This window comes from Bufo bufo, chromosome 7 (assembly GCF_905171765.1).
Source record: "Bufo bufo chromosome 7, aBufBuf1.1, whole genome shotgun sequence".
NCBI classification, from domain to species: Eukaryota; Metazoa; Chordata; class Amphibia; order Anura; family Bufonidae; genus Bufo; species Bufo bufo.
Window position 1 is genome coordinate 58661743 of NC_053395.1, and position 20666 is coordinate 58682408.

Here is a 20666-nt window from a genome sequence, read left to right on the forward strand (position 1 = left end):
TTTAAGTACAGGAACATTTTAACCCCTTAAGGACCTAGGACGTACCGGTACGCCCTATTTCCCGAGTCCTTAAGGACCGAGGACGTACCGGTACGTCCTGACTTAAAATCGGAACTCCGGCGCCGCAGGGGTTAATCGGAACGGGATTTCGGCTGAAATCATTCAGCCGGCATCCCGTAACAATGCAGGGGGGGGTCATTTGACCCCCCCGTATCGGCGATCGCAGAAAACCGCAGGTCAATTCAGACCTGCGGTTTTCTGCGTTTCCGGTCCATTCGGGTGTCCTGTGACCCGATGAACCGGAAAAAGACTGCGATCGGTGGCGTAATTATACACCACCTATCGCAGTCCGAGGATTTGGAGAGGCGGTGCTGGCCCTGGTGCTGAATGCCGCTGTCCAGGGTGCTGATTGGTGCAGGGGAGAGAGGCGCGAGATTCAAACTTCCTGCGCTCCTCTCTCCCCTCCTCTTCCTGTCCAGCACCCTGACCGTGCAGCATCGTCCAGCACCAGCTCCTGTGTCCCCCTAATCGGAATCCATCACCCTCCTGCACCCATCGCCACCCAGGTAGGTTAGGGTCAGTGAGGGAGAGGCACCGTTAGGCAGGGAAAGAAGGGAAAAGTAAGTTAGAAAAAAAAAAAAAAAAAAAAGTACTTTTATTCCAAACTTCCAAACTTCCATCTAACCCTAACCCAGACCCCTCCTGCCACTTGCCCCCCCCCACCAGCCCCCCTACCCACCTGCCCCCCCCCACCAGCCCCCCCCCCCCCCCACCAGCCTCCCCCACCCCCCACCAGCCTCCCCCCCTCACCACCACTTTTTTTTTTTCTGCGTGCGCTGACTGGCCGGCACTTTTTAGCGTCCGTCCACTGTTAGCGCATCGCCCGCCCCACCACCCCACCGACCGCTGATCAGCGTTGTACCGCTGATCAGCAAGTTTTAACTTTTTTTTTTTCTAACACTTGCCCATTTTTTTGCCTGGACTTTTTAGTACGCGAACACCCGTTGCCCCCACACACACGCACATATAATAAAGTTTGCCACACACGCACACCTACACGCACACACACCCATGGCCCGCCGGATGTTCTCAGCCGAGGAGGCATACGCCCAGATTGCCTCCGACTCTGAGAGCCCCAGTGAGGATGAGGATGACCCCACATTCCTTTTATCATCCGCATCCTCCTCATCATCATCTGATGACGATGAGCCACCAAGGCGGCGGAGACGCCGCCAGGCGGAGCCAGGGGCCCCACATGCTAGGGATCCTGTGGCCCACCCTAGTACGAGCCGCCCTGGGGTTCGTACTGGTTTCCCGGCCCACCAAATAAGTCCACCGGAGCCCCCTGCCGATGAACTTAGCTGGTGTCCCCCAGTGGACTTTGAGCCTGAGATTCCGGATTTTGCTGGCAATCCTGGAATCCAGATTCCCACAGTGGGGTTTACTGAAATAGACTATTTTAGTTTTTTTTTCAGTAACTCACTGGTGAATTTGATGGTGGAGCAGACGAATCTGTACGCCCAACAGTTCGTCGCTCAAAACCCAGGCTCAGTTTTGGCTAGACCCGGTGGCTGGACGCCGGTCAGTGCAGCCGAAATGAGGACATTTTGGGGCCTCGTGCTGCATATGGGTCTAGTCCAAAAACCCAGTGTCAGGCAATACTGGAGTGGGGACGTCCTATACCAGACCCCACTGTACAGTATGGTCATGATACGTCACCGGTTTGAGGCCATCCGGAAATGTCTGCATTATTCCGATAATGCAGCATGTCCACCCCGAGGTCATCCTGCCTATGACCGGCTGTATAAGATACGGCCGGTCATCGATCACTTTGGGGCCACATTTCAGCAGGCCTACGTACCTGGAAGGGAGGTCGCGGTTGATGAGTCTCTCGTTGCGTTCAAGGGGAGACTCAGTTTCCGCCAATACATTCCCACAAAGCGGGCGAGGTATGGCGTGAAGCTATACAAAATTTGTGAGAGTGCCTCAGGGTACACTTACAAATTTCGTGTGTACGAGGGGCGAGATTCCCGTATTGAACCCCCAGAATGTCCCCCCACTCTGGGTGTTAGCGGGAAACTCGTGTGGGACCTTATGTACCCACTGCTGGATAATGGTTACCACTTGTACGTGGATAACTTTTATACCAGCATTCCCTTGTTCAGGTCCCTTGCCGCCAGATCCACGTTCGCTTGTGGGACCGTGCGGAAAAATCAACGCGGCCTCCCTGCCTACCCCCTCCAGGTACCTATCCCCAGGGGTGAGACCCGTGCCCTTACCAGTGGAAACCTGTTGCTGGTCAGGTATAAGGACAAGAGGGATGTCCTTATGCTGTCCACAATCCACGGTAACGGCACCACCCCTGTCCCTGTGCGAGGTACCGCGGCAACGGTCCTCAAGCCCGATTGTATCGTCGACTACAATCGGTATATGGGAGGAGTTGATCTCTCTGATCAAGTCCTCACGCCATATAATGCCATGCGCAAAACCCGGGCATGGTACAAAAAAGTTGCGGTCTACTTGGTACAGGTTGCCATGTACAACTCTTTTGTACTATCCCGAAGCGCTGGCAGCACAGGGACATTCCTCCAGTTCTATGAGGCAGTCCTCAAGGACCTGATCTTTTCGGACCGGGAAAGAGCAGGCCGGAGTACCTCGGGAATTGGAGGCGCCCGGATCGTCCCTGGCCAACACTTTCCAGGTGTGGTCCCCCATACTGGAAAGAAGGGACGAACCCAAAAAAAGTGCAGAGTGTGTCACAAGAGGGGGATACGGAAGGACACCACTACTCAATGTGACACTTGCCCCGATCATCCGGGCCTCTGCATTATAAATTGCTTCAGGGAGTATCACACTTCCATGGAGTACTAAATTTTTATAATCCTCAACAGTCCACTAGAGAACATAAAACACTATGGCTCTCAGACTTTGGAGACACGGAAACAATTTTTCTTTCCCCAAAAAATATTAGTTTTAGAGCAGGCATCCTCAAACTGCGGCCCTCCAGATGTTGTAAAACTATAACTCCCAGCATGCCCAGACAACCTACAGCCATCAGCAGGGCATGGTGGGAATTGTAGTTTTACAATATCTGGAGGGCCGCAGTTTTAGGATGCCTGCTTAGTGTCTCCAAAGTCTGAGAGCCATACATATTGGGCATCGTCGCGTGCGTAAAAGTCGTCGCTATAAAAATAACTTTTGACCAAACGCCTCGGATGAACGGTGTTAAAAATATAAAATAAAAACTGTGCCAAAACACCCATTTTTGGGCAAAATTTCAATTTGAATCCATTTTGCCGGTAATAAAGCAAGGGTTAACAGCCAAACAAAACTAAATATTTATTGCCCCGATTCTGTAGTTTGCAGAAACACCCCATATGTGGTCGTAAATGGTTATATAGCCGCACGGCAGGGCATAGAACGAAGGGAACTCCATATGGTTTCTGGAAGGCAGATTTTGATGGACAGTTTTTTTTTTTTGACACCATGTCCCATTAGAAGCCCCCCCTGATGTAGCCTAGACTAGAAACTCCAAAAAAGTGACCCCATCTAAGAAACTACACCCCTCAAGGTATTCAAAAGTTACTTTACAAACTATGTTAACCCTTTAGGTGTTCCACAAAACCAAATAGTGAATGTAGAAACAATTTTAGAATTAAATTTTTTTGTTACATTGCCTCAAAAAAGAGTAATATAGAGCAACCAAAAATCAAATTTACCCCAAAAATAGTCCCAAAACAACAACCACCTTATCCCGTAGTTTCCTAGATGGGGTCACTTTTATGGAGTTTCTACTCTAGGGGTGCATCAGGGGGCTTGAAAGGGTACATGGTGTCAATAAACCAGTCCAGCAAAATCTGCCTTCCAAAAACCATATGAAGTTCCCCTTCTTCTATGTCCTGCCGTTTAGCCAAATAGTAGTTTACGACCACATATGGGGTGTTTTTGCAAACTACAGAATCAGGGCAATCCATTTTGAGTGTTGTTTGGCAGTTAACCCTTGTTTTACTCCTGGAAAAAATTGATTATATTGGAAAATTTTCAAAAAAATAGAAATTTCAAAATTGTTTCTCCATCTGCCATTAACTCTTGTGGAACACCTAAAGGGTTAACAAAGTTTGTAAACCCAGTTTTGAATACCTTGAGGGGTGTACTTTCTTAGATGGAGTCACTTTTTTGAAATTTCTATTCTAGGGGTGCAACAGGGGGCTTCAAATGGGACATGGTATAAACAAAACCAGTCCTGCCAAATCTGCCTTCCAAGACCCATATGGTGTTCCCCTCCTTCTATGTGCTACCGTTCGGCCAAACAGTAGTTTACGACCACATATGGGGTGTTTTTGCAAACTACAGAATCAGGGCAACCCATTTTGAGTGTTGTTTGGCAGTTAACCTTTGTTTTGCTCCTGGAAAAAATGGATTATATTGGAAAATTTTCCAAAAAATATAAATTTCAAAATTGTTTCTCCATCTGCCATTAACTCTTGTGGAAGACCTAAGGGGTTAATAAAGTTTGAAAAAACAGTTTTGAATACCTTGAGGGGTGTAGTTTCTAGAATGGGGTCATTTTTGGGAGGTTTCTATTATCTAAGCCTCACAATATGACTTCAAACCTGAACTGGTCCATAAAAAGTGGGATTTTGAAGATTTCTGAAAATTTCAAAATTTACTTCTAAGCCTTGTAACATCCCCAAAAAATAAAATATCATTCCCAAAACAATTCAAGCATGAAGTAGACATATGGGGAATGTAAAGTCATCACAATTTTTGGGGGTATTACTATGTATTACAGAGGTAGAGAAACTGAAAATTTGAAATTTGCAAATTTTTCAAAATTTACGGTAAAAATTGTATTTTTTTATGCAAAAAAATTAACTTTTTTGACCCAATTTTAGCAGTGTCATGAAGTACAATATGTGACGAAAAAACAATCTCAGAACGGCCTGGGTAAGTCAAAGCGTTTTAAAGTTATGAGCACTTAAAGTGACACTGGTCAGATTTGCAAAAAATGGCCTGGTCCTTAAGGTGAAAATGAGCCCGGTCCTTAAGGGGTTAAAGGGAGTCTTTCACCTAAACTGACTATAGAGCACTAACACCATGATCTGCATCATAGTCCCCATATTGGAATGCTACTTACCCTATAGCTGTCCGTCGCTTATTTTAGCTAAAAAACACTTTTATTCAATATGTTAATTAGGTTCTGAAGGTACCCAGGGGCGGCGTTCAAGCGGCCGGTGCCCAGGCCCCTCGTCGCTTTTCATATGAAACCCCTCCCCTTTCACCCCTCTGGCCCGCCCTAGGTTCTTCAGAAATCCAGCACCGTTCACAAGATTTGCCCCACCTGCGCACTTCATTCCACATTATGGGCAGAGGCACAAGGCCGGCTAGATGTACGGGCCGGCATATGCGCATTAAACGCTCTTGTTCCTCTGCCCATAATGGTGAATGAAGTGCGCAGGTGCGGCGAATCTTGTGAACGGTGCTGGCGCTGGATTTCTGAAGAACCTAGGGCGGGCCAGAGGGGTGAAAGGGGAGGGGTTTCATATGAAAAACGACAAGGGGCCTGGGCACCGCCAGAACCTAATTAACATATTGAATAAAAGTGTTTTTTAGCTAAAATAAGCGACGGACAGCTATACGGTAAGTAGCATTCCAATATGGGGACTATATGCAGATCATGGTGTTAGTGCTCTATGGTCAGTTTAGGTAAAAGACTCCCTTTAAAGTAAATTTTTATTCTTTTACGTTATTATTAACAAAGACATACAATAGCAATAAAAAAAAACAGAAGCCCTGGTAACAAGTACACAGCTCTGACATTGAAAGCTAGGTTTCTCTCTATTTTTTTCTTATACTGATATACAAATCCCCTAATTCCCTTCTTGTAGCCGTGCAGTGGCTAACTGCTCTCCTGGTATATATTAGTAAAAACATGTCTTCCTTATAAAATAAGCTTCATCAAACATCTTATCTTAGACTTCTGTGTTGTGTTGTTTCTCTGTTATTCCTACTGGAATTGTATCGGTAAAGTAATAACTGGTTGTTACCATTGTTACCAAAGAACAGAGCCAGACCGTAAAAGTAATTTCTATTTTTATGTATTGCGTAAGGTTAAACTTGGCCCACCACACCCATCATGCATTTTTTCGAACAGATTGACGGTGTCATACTGTGTAGGGACAAGTCCTATTGATGAGGAGAATGGTAACACACCCAGATGTTTACTCATTACTTTCCAGAAGGACTAACAGAGGAACGGCACAATACAGAGATCTTAAAAAAAAAAAAAAAAAAAATTGCTCTCTTATTATTTCATGGGAAATACAAATATTTAATAAAGTAGACACGTCACGAGAGTTGACAGGCAGCTTAATGATAGGAATTATGGCTGTCTCCTGCTCCTGCTATGTACAGTTTAGGAGATTATTGAAGAGATTTATTATTGAGTTCAATGGAATATCTCACTGATGAGGGTGTTGGGCAGCCATAATTTTATCTTGTTTTTTCAGTATGGCCTATGCTTAGGCAGTGATGGTCAGATCAGTGAGCCCCAATTGATCAACATGGCAAAGGGTCCACTGTTGCTCCATCGCTGTAATACTAACACAGTGATTCTATGTATAAGGTGATACTGAGCACTACTGATTGGCTGAAGTACTCTTATTACTCTTCAGCTACTTATTACTCCGCAGCTTCTGCTAGATCAAAGGGGGCACAAATACTATGAGTTGTATCACCAGGTTTCCTGATGCTGTTTTGTAAGCCAAAATCAGAAGTGAATTCAAAAAAGAGAAGTTGTATCCGTCCATTTACACTCACATTTTATGGTCCACTCCTGTTTCTTTTTTTTTTCATCCAAAACTACATCCAGAAACCTGATTATGTGGCTGTACCTTAAAGGGACAATGACAGGGCCAATAAGCATATTGAGGTATATATATGGGAGTACAGGTCTTATAATGGGTATTACAATCATCTAAGTATCCCCCCTGTCCACCTTATACATACAGTAAACTTAAGTTTTATAACCTGCTCCAACGGTCTTCAATCTGCCCAAGGGGCGGCGTTTCACCTCTCTTGCGCCCAGCCAGCCTCCCCCAACTGCCGCTTTGAAGCGCCGCCCAGCTCATGAATATTCAGTTTGCTGGGCGGCTTCTGCGGTGCCCGCTCTGAAGCGCTGCGCTTAACAGTGCCCGGCGCATGCGGCGGATCTTGTTAAGTCCGGTACAGTAAGCGCCGCCCAGCTCATCAATATTCACTTCGCTGGGCGGCGCTTACTGTCCCCGACTTCACAAGATCCGGCGCATGCGCAGGGCACTGTTAAGCGCAGCGCTTCAGAGCGGGCACCGCAGAAGCCGCCCAGCAAACTGAATATTCATGAGCTGGGCAGCGCTTCAAAGCGGCAGTTGGGGGAGGCTGGCTGGGCGCAAGAGAGGTGAAACGCCGCCCCTTGGGCAGATTGAAGACCGTTGGAGCAGGTTATAAAACTTAAGTTTACTGTATGTATAAGGTGGACAGGGGGGATACTTAGATGATTGTAATACCCATTATAAGACCTGTACTGCCATATATATACCTCAATATGCTTATTGGCCCTGTCAGTGTCCGTTTAAAGGCACCTACACACCTTCAATAGCTTCCTCCTGACTCCATACACATACATGCTTAGTGTGTGTTTCGAGTGGGGAGAGAGGTGATAGCCACTGCCAGACACATCTGACCTCAGCTTATCTGGTTGTTAAAATTCAAGGCACCCAATCTTTCTTTCCCCTGACAGCATCTTTTAAGGGGAGAGTCTGGAATTCCTGATACACGTTAGTCTTCCGGTCCTGCCAAAATGGCAGGTTTGCCCAACAATAGTGTATATCGGCCGTAAAGGGGTTGTCTCACTTCAGCAAGTGGCACTTATCACGTAGAGAAAGTTAACACAAGGCACTTACTACTGTATTGTTATTATCCATCTTGCTTCCTTTGCTCGCTAGAATTATTTTTCCATCACAATATACACTGATCAATTCCATGGTTACGATCACCCTGCAATCCATCAGAGGTGGTCGTGCTTGCACACTATAGGAAAAATCACCGGCCTCTCCGGTAGCCGGGACCATGGGAGCTCACATAGGCTAGGGATTTTCCTATAGTGTGCAAGCACGGCCACCGCAGGTGGATTTTATGGTCGTCGTAACCATGGAGACGAGGACTAAACACTAGAATCAACGAACCCATGGGCTGCCTGCATGTACCATCTAGAGAGCTATAACCATACTGTGGAGGGGATTATATCATTTGTGCCAGTTATCTGGCATATAAAGGTTGCACATTTTGGCTCATGTCGTATTTGCACTAAAATGTATGACTTTTTACTTACAAGAGAAAAAAAAACATCCTAGGAGACCTCTGGATGTCATACAAAAATTTTCAGGCCAGTTGGAGCTCTCTTGATTTGGGTCGAATTTATTCCTACCCAAATCAATTCTTCCAACCAACTTGTTAGAATATGACCCAATATGAATTTCAAGGAATTTGCTCATCTCTGTTCATAAGTATACTCCAAATGTCTCATTGCAAATTGCCAAAAATTTGGAACAGTGATTACCCACCAAATGCCCTCTTGTTGGCTGGACTGTGAGGTGCATGCCTATTATAGGTTCATCACGGTATTTGCACGGTTTTATTTCCTATGTACTGCACCCTGAAAGTGAGTGATGCAGATTTGTCATTCTAGTTGTCTTTGATTTCCAGGAGGCCAGCAGAAGAAGAACATGCAGCACAACATCATTGTGGACATGAGGGAATTCCGCAGCGAGTTACCATCTCTGATCCACAGACGCGGCATTGACATAGAACCTGTCACTCTAGAAGTGGGAGATTATATCCTGACGCCAGACATATGTGTAGAGAGAAAAAGTGTGAGTGACCTGATTGGCTCATTGAACAATGGACGTCTCTACACGCAGTGCGTTTCCATGTGCCGATACTACAAGCGGCCTATTCTTCTGATAGAATTTGACCCCAACAAGCCATTCTCTCTCACGTCTCGAAGTTCAATCCACCAGGAAATTTCTGTGAATGACATCACCTCAAAAATCACCCTCCTCACTCTGCACTTTCCTAGACTTCGTATTCTGTGGTGTCCGTCACCTTATGCCACCGCAGAACTGTTTGAGGAGCTGAAGCAGAACAGGCCACAACCTGATGCCGCGACCGCCATGGCTATTACTGCTGACTCGGAAACCATTCCAGAATCTGAGAAATATAATCCAGGCCCTCAGGACTTCCTTCTAAAAATGCCAGGGGTCAATGCCAAAAATTGTCGAGCCATAATGAATCATGTAAAGAACATAGCAGAGCTGACAACGCTATCTCTAGAGAGGTTGTCTGAGATTCTCGGGAACCCTAACACAGCAAAACAACTTTATGAATTCATTCACACGTCTTACGCCGAGGCAATTTCCCAGGGGAAAGCGAAACGTTGATGTATTCTTATAGATTTATGCATTTACAGAGAATATTTATTTTTCTTATATTTGTAGCTGTTCTTACTTTTCATCATCTAACGGCTGATACAAATATTTTATTCCTATGTAAATAATTAGATTCTGTCCTAATTACAGTATGTATTATTTGTAAACTTGCTAATATAGATGCAAAAATAATGATTTTCCCATTAACAGCACAGTTAAAAGGGTTTTATTAGATTTTTGAACTGATGACCGATCCTCTGTATAGTATTCCAATCAAAGTTGACGGCAGCATATCCATTAGAAGATCTTTATTCATAATGGGTCCATAGAAAAATGTACAAAAAAGCCAAAGAAAGTGCAATGTTTTGACTGCTTTAAAAAGACTACTATGTAGTCGAAATGTTGCACTTTCTTTGGCTTTTTTTGTACATTTTTCTATGGACCCATTATGAATAAAGATCTTCTAATGGATATGCTGCCGTCAACCTTGATTGGAATACTGATCTAATGACCACTGTGGATTTGGGGTCACGGATGGGCTGATGCATTCCTGAGGAAGGCTACATGGTATGTTGGTGCTGCTCTCAACTAGTGTTTTTTCTGCTATTCGATCTTTTGGATAGGTCATTAGTATATGATCAGTGGGGGTCCAGGACCCCCACCAATCAGATTTTTGAGAAAGCACTGGTGCTCACAGATGAGCTGCGATACCAGTCACGGCCACTAAACAATGTACGGCTTGTGCTTGGTGAGCAGGGAGAAGGCCGCATCACTACTGTGAGCGCTAGTGCCGTCTCAAACAGTTGACCCCCACCAATCAGATACTGCTGATCTATCAGTTAAAATATCTCAGAAAATCCCTTTAACCTAAAGTCTGTAGCGTAGGCTATGTTCACATCACTTTTGGAGTAAAAGCTTCTGGCATGTACGCCAAAGGTATCGACGTATACTTTTTTTTTTTTTGCGGTATGGAATAGCAAAGTTAGACTATACTATTCTATACAGTAAGGAAAAGCATGGTATATCTTTTTTATATACAAATTAAGTCTATATATGCTTACCTACACAGTGGGATATGTTGCAGTCTTCAAATGGAGGTATACATCAGGAGATCCTCTGGACTTAATACCTCAAACAGTGGCTGAAGAAGAGATGTGAACACAGCCTTACAGAAATGCACTTTCCAAACAAAGATGCAGAAGACTAGGAAAAATAGATTTTATGCAACTCCACAGTAAAGCTGGCAATACACATGAGATAGTTGTCAGCCTAACACGTGTTCGGGCGACAGCCATTTCTCCCAATTCTTTGATACATACGTGTCTCAGTGAAGCATGCATATGTAGTGAATGGGGAGAAGAGCCAGAGAGCCACCGTCAGACAAATCTGGCAGCGGCTTATCACCTGAGAACAAAAGGATCTGGCAGTTACCATCCAATGTGCCCATTCCTTATGTAGAAACATAGAATGTGTCGGCAGATAAGAACCATTTGCCCCATCTAGTCTGCCCTCGACATCAGATGTCCAAAGGCATCAGATGCTCGGCCGAACCCGCCAAAATCAGTAGGTTCAGTGGATACAAGTCTAATGTGTATGGCCAGGTTAAAGGGAATCTGTCACCTATTTTGAGCATATAAAACCGTTAACATAGCAATGTGCAATAAAGTACCTTCATTCCAGCATGTGTCTTCTTTCTTTTATTCAACTTTTCATTTAGATGAAAAAGCGATTTTTCTGATATGCAAATGAAGTCTCAAGGTGCCCAGAGGGGCGTTATTACTCTGCTCTAGTGCCCAGTAACGCCCCCCTGCAGTGCGCAGCCCGCCTTTCTTCCAAGCCCAGCACGCCTCCTAAGAAATAAATTTACTCCCACATCCTTGCCGAACGGCGCCGCCCCCTCCACTACGTCATGTAATTTATTCACCCCACCATCCTTGCGTCCTCCTTTCTTGGCCTCCGAAATCCCGCGCAGCCGCAGTATCGCTGACTGCCTGCGCCTGTACGATACTCCTGGGTCCTGAGGCAACAGCGCTCTGATTAAGTCACTGGGCTCGGCGCATGCCCAGTGACACTATTGAGGCTGTAGCCCTCAGGAGCCGGAGTATCGTACAAGCGCAGGCAGTCAGCGATACTGTGGCTGCGCGGGATTTCGGAGGCCAAGAAAGGAGGACGCAAGGATGGTGGGGTGAATAAATTACATGACGTAGTGGAGGGGGCGGTGCCGTTCGGCAAGGATGTGGGAGTAAATTTATTTCTTAGGAGGCGTGCTGGGCTTGGAAGAAAGGCGGGCTGGGCACTGCAGGGGGGGCGTTACTGGGCACTAGAGCAGAGTAATAACGCCCCTCTGGGCACCTTGAGACTTCATTAGCATATCAGAAAAAAACGCTTTTTCATCTAAATGAAAAGTTGAATAAAAGAAAGAAGACACATGCTGGAATGAAGGTACTTTATTGCACATTGCTATGTTAACGGTTTTATATGCTCAAAATAGGTGACAGATTCCCTTTAACCTGGCCATACACATTAGACTTGTATGTGTGCAGTAACCAGCTCCGTCCACTACACAATGGATGGCGCTATGTAGTGCGTGCATCGGCGCTTCTACAGAACAGCTGATTGAGCTGGGGTGCGGGTTGTTGAACCCCCGCCAATAAGATATTGATGGCTTATCAATATAGAAAAAGTGGACAAGCCCTTTAAATTTAAAATAAAATAGACTTTAGAGGGCATATTTATTAAGATCGCCGTTTTAGACGCCGGTCTTAATAAGGCCCTAAACTGCCGGTGGATCCACCAAAGTTATGAAGAGGCTCCGGCCCCTTCATAACTTCGGAGCATCCAGCGCCAGTTCCTAGCTGTCATACTTTAGACCATTTTCTACACCTAAAACAGGCATAGAAAATGGTGAATGAGACTGGCCGACCCGTCGCCTTCACCACCCACAATTTTAGACCTGGCGTGAGCGGGGCAAAGTTGCAGATAGCAGTGCAACTAATCGCTTCGCCGCTATCTGTGCCTGAAATACACCTAATTTAGGGGGGCTAGGTTTAGTAATCTACAAAAATCAGGGAGCATCAGTTTTATTAACAGCGAATTACCAATTTAATTTCCTTTGATATAATTATTTTTATCTGCTTACATGCAGGAACTCTTCAAACCACCAATTGAACTATCAGTGGTTTGAGAAGTCTTTACTTGTATCTGATGGGCTTCTCCATCAGTGCAGTCCTCGTCTCCATCGGGTTGGTCAGTATATCTTTTTCTGGTGTATGGGATCGTGCAGTCTGCTTCACGACTCCATTGGGAGGCATCCATTAAAATAACACGTCGAGCCGTCCAAGTTCATTTGAATGGCTGCGTGTCACCCAGATTCTAATTACATGTCTTCATCATCACATCTTAAATCAGTCCTAATATAAAGATTTCTGTCTGGTGTCGGATTTTTTTAAAGAAAATTCGTAAAAAAAACTTTTCCTTTGCTTATTTCAGGAAATGCTTATTCCAAGAATAACTGCAGTTTCTTCTCTTTCTGTTTTCTAGTCTCTTTCCAGCATTTGTGACCTAGCAGTGCCAGGATGACATTAAAGGGGTGGTCGGAAAGTTTTTAAAATCTTCAGGGGAGCAGGCAGGCTTATTAAGTAAAGAAAAAAGTTTAAAGGGAATCTGTCTCCAGCGACCTCCCTATCAATCTGTTTGCAGACACATAGCTGTGGTTCACCGGATTTAAAATCTTGCTTTTCTTTTGTTGAGCCGAGGCTCCGTTCTCAAGTTATGCTACTTTATCTTAATATGCAAATTAGACCTTTGAGCTCCGCTCCTTTCTGTGGCCATCCCCTCCCTCACTGCTTTGATTGACAGGACCAGGCAGGGAGGAGCTGGCCACAGAAAGGAGTGGAGCTTGGGTACAGCAAGAGCAATGGCGACGCCCTCATTGTACTAAAAGTTTAATTTGCATATTAAGAAAAAGAATCATAACTCGGAAACGGAGCCTCGGATCAACAAAAGCGTTTTAATCAGGTAACCACAGCTATGTGACTGCTCAGCCAATCAGCCTTAACGGTCTTGTAAAATTGTCGTCGTCTGCTGAATCCAGGTGCCAGGTTAAATAAATATTACTGCACATACGTGTTTACCTGATCTCCATAAAAATCCCTTTCCTTTCCCTTATGTAGTGCTGCACAGAGTAATACCTATTTAAAGGTATTACAACAACTTATTCCCTATCCACAGAATAAATTGAATAGGGGATAAGTTGTTGTGATGGGACAACCCCTTTAAATTATTAGAAATGTGTGTAAATCAGATGAGTTTAAAGAATACGGTGCTTTTTAAAGGAAATCTGTCACCAGGATAATCGCTATTGCAGTAAAGCCATGGCCTAATAGCACTTAGTACCTTATTTCCAGATGTGCCTTTGTTCCATCAATAGAAGTTTTTATCCTCTGAAAATCCAGTTTATTTGATATGCAAATGAGCCAGTAAGGTGCCCAGAGGGGCGTCACTCTTGCAGGCAGGAGCACAGACACGCCCCCTGCCACAATGTGTCCGCCCACCCCTCCTAAATCACATTCAAACTATAACTCTGCCCCCCTTTTCCCAGCATGAGGGCGGGCTTGGGCTCCTTCCTGCAAGAGTGACGCCCCTCTGGGCACCTTACTGGCTCATTTGCATACCAAATAAACTGGATTTTCAGAGGATGAAAACATCTATTGATGGAACAAAGGCACATCTGGAAATAAGGTACTAAGTCAGGGCTGGCCAACCTGCGGCTCTCCAGCTGTTGTAAAACTACAACTCCCACCATGCCCTGCTGTAGACTGATAGCTGTAGGCAGACTGGGCATGCTGGGAGTTGTAGTTTTGCAACAGCTGGAGAGCCGCAGGTTGGCCATCCCTGTACTAAGTGCTATTAGGCCATGGCTTTACTTCATTAGTGATTATCCTGGTGACAGATTTCCTTTAAGAACTTTGTCCTGTTATACAGGGATGTATTACACTATAATGTAACAAGGGCATTTTTATTCACAAATAGATTACAAATTAAAGGAGTTTTTCCACCCAAAGGGCTCATTTTGCATTCCGCAAAACCCACACCCGCGAAAAAAAAAAAAATATATCAGATGACAAATTTTTTTTCTTTTTTTTGCGGAATGGACTTACAGATATGGAATGCACATGGGGTCATTTCTGTTTTTTGTGGTCCCATTGAAATGACTGGTTACGCATACGGGCCGCAAAAAAAAAAGTACGTTTGTGTGCATGAGCCATAATACTGATGACCTACTGCATTGCTGTTCACTTTTGCTTAAAGGGGCTTTCTGGATTTTTAAGCAAGTGCCTGCAGCCCGCCTCCTGAAGATTTATACTTACCTGCTCCACGCCGCTCTTGTCTTCTGCTTGCCTCCAGTCTTTCCATCTTCCGGTCCCCGCACTGTTTACATTCAGTGGTGCATGAGCATGGTCACATGTACTGCTCCAGCCAATGACTATCTTCAGCGATGATGTGGCCACAAGCAGCAAATCACTGCTGAAGCCAGTCATTGGCTAGAGCAGTGCATGTAATCATGCCCATGGCCAACCGGATGTAAGCAGTGCCTGGACCGGAAGATGGAGGCAGCACCAAGGACTGGAGCAGGTAAGTATGGATCTTCTGTTTCAGGAGGCTTGCTGCAGGCACTTGCTTAAAAATCATAACCATAAAACCCCTTAATGGGAGAAGCACTGCAGTACCATTCAAGGCCACTACCCAGTATATGGTGCTGTGCTGATCAGCAGGGTCCCCACCAATCTAGGTCATCAGTATTACAGTCCTGGAAAACCCCTTTAAAGGGGTTGTCCGGGTTCAGAGCTGAACCCGGACATACCTCCATTTTCACCCAGGCAGCCCCTCTGACTTGAGCATCGGAGCAGTTCATGCTCCAATGCTCTCCTTTGCCCTGTGCTAAATTGCGCAGGGAAATGCATTTTTTGGAGATCTGGTGACGTACCGGGCTCTCCTTCGGGCTGCCAGGAAGCCCGGTGACGTCGACGGCACTGGTGGGCGGGCTTTAACGCTGCCCTAGCCAGTAGAACGGCTAGAGCAGCGCTAAAGTACGCCCATCAGAGCCGGTGACGTCACCGAACACACTGCCGGGTGGAAGCTTCCGCCCGGCAATGTGTGATTGTAAACAAAAGAGCCCTTGCCCTGCGCGATGTAGCGCAGGGCAAAGGAGAGCATCGGAGCATGAACTGCTCCGATGCTCAAGTCAGGGGGGCTGCCGGGCCGAAACTATGGGTATGCCCGGGTTCAGCTCTGAACCCGGACAACCTCTTTAATGTTTGCTGGTACATGCCTTACAACAAACATTTTGAAATGATGAACTACTTCTTCAGTTGTATACATAATTTTTTTTCTAAATAATATTTTTCATACAAGGGTGGTTTGCATATGTTATGTACTAATAAAGATGTCGTGAATTTTACACATAAGTCTCTGCTTCTTGTTACTGTGTTTTTTTTAACTTTGGGAATAGTTTGGGTTGCAGGAAATTAGTTCCTCTTAGGCCTCTTTCACACAATCGTATTTGTAATGTATATGGTGTGCATTTTATGTACTGGAATCCGCTGCTAGGGTAAATGAATAGGGCTGTTCACATAGGCCTTAAAGTTCTGTCAGTACTAGAAATCAGCAACATGTCCTAATCTTGTGCGTATTTTCTTCCAAGTATGCCCATAATAGTCTATGGGAGTGCATCAAAAATGCAGGAAGGTAGGAATATGCATGTAAATATGGATGAAATACTTTAGCAATACTGATGACAATCTGGATGGCATATCATCTGGAATCAGTGTGTATTCTGGAGTAAGAATATAGACTGATTCCAATACTCATGTGAAAGAAGCAATGCTAGGGAGATTCGTCCCCGTCACCGCCTGCTATTGGCTCCCATGCTGCTGCTATGCCCTGCTGTAGGCTTATAGCTGTAGGCTGTCCGGGCATGCCGGGAGTTGTAGTTTTGCAGCAGGTTGGGAATCCCTTTGTTGGGGTATTCCTTAAATGTCAGATAACTACGGGTGCCACCTCTGAATTCCCTCCTATCTCCAGGGGGCCCCAACATGAAGGAACAGCAAGACGCACATGCATGGCCATCCTCCATTCACCAAGCCACCTATTTTTAGAAGACCCTTAGCAGTGAATGGAGAGGATGCTAAACGGGTATGGTGTGCCCTCCATTTTTATTTTTTCTATATTGCTTTAATTTAATTGCTTTGATTGCATTTTACTTATTTTTGGCTAAAAGTCATATTTTCAATTGGCCTTTAATTAAAAAAAATATTGAGCTGTTCTGTCACAAAGGGTTAACAGTTTTTCTAACTCTAACTGTGTACTTTCACTTTTACTTTGTACCTTGTGGTCATCTAATAAATCTTATCTCTAAGCTACTAAGAGGTCATAACACTTATTTAAGCCACATTTTTAGCAGTAAGATAAGAACTGAGTTATGATGAGTGTTTATAATTACAGATAGGAGCGGTAAGGAGCCCTCAGCTCCCCAACTGACGGAAAAGCAAGAAAATCCAGCGGCTGCTTCTAGAGCATCTCAGCTCTGTACAGAAAAAAGGGCTCCATATTTTTAATAAAGACCAATTGAAAAATGATTTTTAGCTTAAAATGAGTACAATGCAATAATAAAAAAAGAATTGCTCCCAAAGGTTTACATAGCCTTTAAGTTACCAGTCTACAAACGTTCCCCTTCTCATTTCCACAGATCAGAAATTGTTAATTTTGTGTACTGTTAAAAAAAGACTAAGAAACAACAGCGCACAGTGTACAAGCCTTCCTGTTTTATTATTTGGAGATAAGATGGTTCACGGCGCCACAGGGAATATAAATGTACGGTAGTTTAAACTCTACATTTGGATTACATTACCGCTAACTACAGATTAAAGGCGAACACATCATCTACTACCGATAATGGTATTTGTGTGTTACACAATATAAGATCCTAACTACTGAAATCATGTTGACCTTATTATTTCTGCTGAAGGCATGACATCCTGACCATTTACGATTAAATCTGGAAGCAGAAATATATTAAGAGGGGGTTTGGTTCGGCGTATTCAGCAAACAACCCCGTATACAGTAGATAAGTTATATATAGTAGTGAATATGCAAAGAGGTATCTCCCAAGAAAAAGAACCATCTTGCCATCGCTACCTGTTGGAAGTGGCTCCTTATGAGTCAAGATCCGACTTTCCAACAAGCCTTGGGATTTGACATGGGTATATTGTCAAGCCAGATATCCATCGGTAGCCAGCTGTTTCTGGGTGCTTGCCCCTCGTCAGTACAGAGTAGGATTCTGGCTGGTTCAGTGCGATGCCTTGGAAATAGTTTAGGCAGGGTGCTAAATCTCCTTAAAGTAGACATGTCACCAAAAATTGCAATGCAATTGGAAAGCACCATGTTATAGAGCCGGAGAAGCTGAGCGAATTGGTATATAGTGTTATCGGAAAATATTCCGTAAAACTTACATCTGCAGCTCTGTGAAGAGCTATCGGTACAGGGAGGAGGTGTTATCAGTGACTGACAGTTATCTCTCTAAACGCACAGTGCTATAAATCACTGATAACGCATCCCTCCTGTACCGATAGCTGTTCACAGGACCAATCCTGTTTGGAGACTTACTCGGAGTACTCCATGGTATGGAGACTTATTGGCAATGCTCCATGGGAAACAAATATGCAAATAAGTATCTCCCAAGAAAGAAAACCATCTCTCTAGCGCCACCTATTGGAAGTGTCTCCCTATGAGTCAAGTTCTGACTGTCCGGCAAGCCTTGGTATTTGACGATGGAATATAGCCAAGCCAGCAACCATTCGTAGACAGCTGTGCTTTCCCCTCAATATAGCAGTGATGCAGATGCTTGGAAGTATTCGCAGAGGAGATACTGATGTACAGTTGTGTTCAAAATAATAGCAGTCAGACATCACTAACCTGATCAATCACTGTTTTTGGTAGAAATGATATTTCTACATGGCAAATAATTTACTAGCAGGTGTAGTAGAGTGATAGAAATCCAATAGTTAAGACATACATGCTGCTGATTCTGTGTAATTGAATCACTAATTGAAAGGGGCATGTTCAAAATAATAGCAGTGTGGAGTTCAATGAGTGAGCGCATTCATTCTTTGAAAAACAGGTGGCAATTATTGCCCTTATTTAAGGAAGGAAGGCAGCTAATGTATTTGCTGGTTACAGTGCATTTCTCTCTGAAATTCTGAGGAAAATGGGTCGTTCCAGACATTGTTCAGAAGAACAGCGTATCTTGATTAAAAAGTTGATTGGAGAGGAGAAAATCTATAAAGAAGTGCAAAAAATGATAGGCTGCTTAGCCAAAATGATCGCAAATGATTTAAATGGCAACCAAAGCCTGAAAGACGTAGAAGAAAGCAAAAAACTCAGACTCAGCCAACAATCAGCTCCAGGAAGATCAAAGAAGGTCTAAAGTTGCCTGTGAGTAAAATCAGTGTTAAATGTATCTAAAATATTGTCCCATACATAGCTACATATAAATGTATATATTTGGGAGGCAAAATAACAATAAATAAATGGGCATAGTTTGGTCAGTAGACCAAAATATGGGTGTGAAATATAAATTCAGAAAAAGTATAATGCAAATGTTTGTACCTCTTCTGTGTTTCCCATTGAGCCTAAATCAGAAGGATCAGGGCCGGCCTTAGGTGTTCAGGCGCCCTGTGCGAGCTAACCTTGTGGCGCCCCCCCCCCCCTCAAAAAAAAAAAACAAAAAACACTGCTTGTTGCTGGCATCATGGCATATGCTGGGTGACTATCCAACCAAGTAGTTACCAGCCCGCACACCCCAAAGGCCGGTGTAATGTTATACTTCCCTACTTCGTGAGATTTCCCTACCTTCATCACTTCCGGTCGCACCGGACATGACGTGAGGAGGTGTGCCGCGCTGCGCAGGCGCACAACGACAGGTTAGGGAAATTTCACAGCAGAGTGCGCATGCGCCAGGAGCCTCGCCGGCGGTTAGGGTAGGGAAAAACTATGGGCCAGTGCGCAGGCGCAGTGATCGGATGGATGTTCTCAGCTGGACACCGGCCGACACTGCGCATGCACCGGGAGCCTCACCAGCGGTTATGGAAGGGAAAAATTACGTACGGGCCAGTGCTTTTTCCCTACCCTAACCGCTGGTGAGGCTCCCAGCGCATGCGCAGTGTCGGCCGGTGTCCTGCTGAGAACATCCATCCGATCACCGCACCTGTGCACTGGCCCATAATTTTTCACTACCCTAACCGCCGGCGAGGCTCCCAGCGCATGCGCACTCTGCTGTGAAATTTCCCTAACCCGTCGTTGTGCGCAGTGCGCCCCCCCCAATATAATAATCATTGGTGGCGCAGTGCGCCCCCCCCAATATAATAAACATTGGTGGCGCAGTGCGCCCCCCCCCCAACACCCCAGTATAATAAACATTGGTGGCGCAGTGGGCCCCCCCAATATAATAAACATTGGTGGCGCAGTGCGCCCCCCCCAACACCCCAGTATAAACATTGGTGGCGCAGTGTGCCCCCCCAATATAACAAACATGAGCGCAGTGCGCCCCCCCAATATAACAAACATTGGTGGTGCAGTGCACCCCCCCACCCAATATAATAAACATTGGTGGCGCAGTGCGCCCCCCCCCCCCAACACCCCAGTGTGATAAACATTGGTGGCGCAGTGGGCCCCCCCCAATATAATAAACATTTGCACAGTGCGCCCCCCTAATATAATAAACATTGGTGGTGCAGTGGGTAGTGCCAATGAGGGTTAAAAAATAAAAAAATAATTAACTCACCTCCTCCAATTGATCGTCTTCTGTTCTTTCTTCATGACCTGTCAAAGGACCTGTGGTGACATCACTGTGCTCATCACATGATACATCACCATGGTAATGGACCATGTGATGAGCTCAGTGACGTCACCACAGGTCCTGAAGATACAGGAGACTGCAGCTACGCGATCAACTGGAGGAGGTGAGTTAATTTTTTTAAATTATTTTTTAACAGTCATTGGCACTTCCCACTGAGCCACCAATGTTTCTTATACTGGGGGGGGGGCGCACTGTGCCACCAACGTTTCTTATACAAATACAGGAGGCGGGTGCTGGAATCAAATAGCCGGCACCCGACCTCTGTGACGGAGCTGCGATCAGCGGCA

General features: G+C 45.1%; 1 protein-coding gene across 2 annotated transcripts in view; it reads left to right on the top strand.

Moving 5' to 3' along the window:
• Positions 1-10914, top strand: part of ERCC4 (ERCC excision repair 4, endonuclease catalytic subunit) — a 75793-nt gene extending 64879 nt beyond the window's left edge. For both annotated transcript variants that reach the window (XM_040440434.1, XM_040440435.1), the window contains exon 13: positions 8743-10914. In XM_040440434.1, the coding sequence (XP_040296368.1) occupies positions 8743-9476 (734 nt within the window). In that variant the 3' untranslated portion in view covers positions 9477-10914. The remainder of the gene's footprint in view (positions 1-8742) is intronic.
• The last annotated feature ends 9752 nt before the right edge of the window (positions 10915-20666 follow it).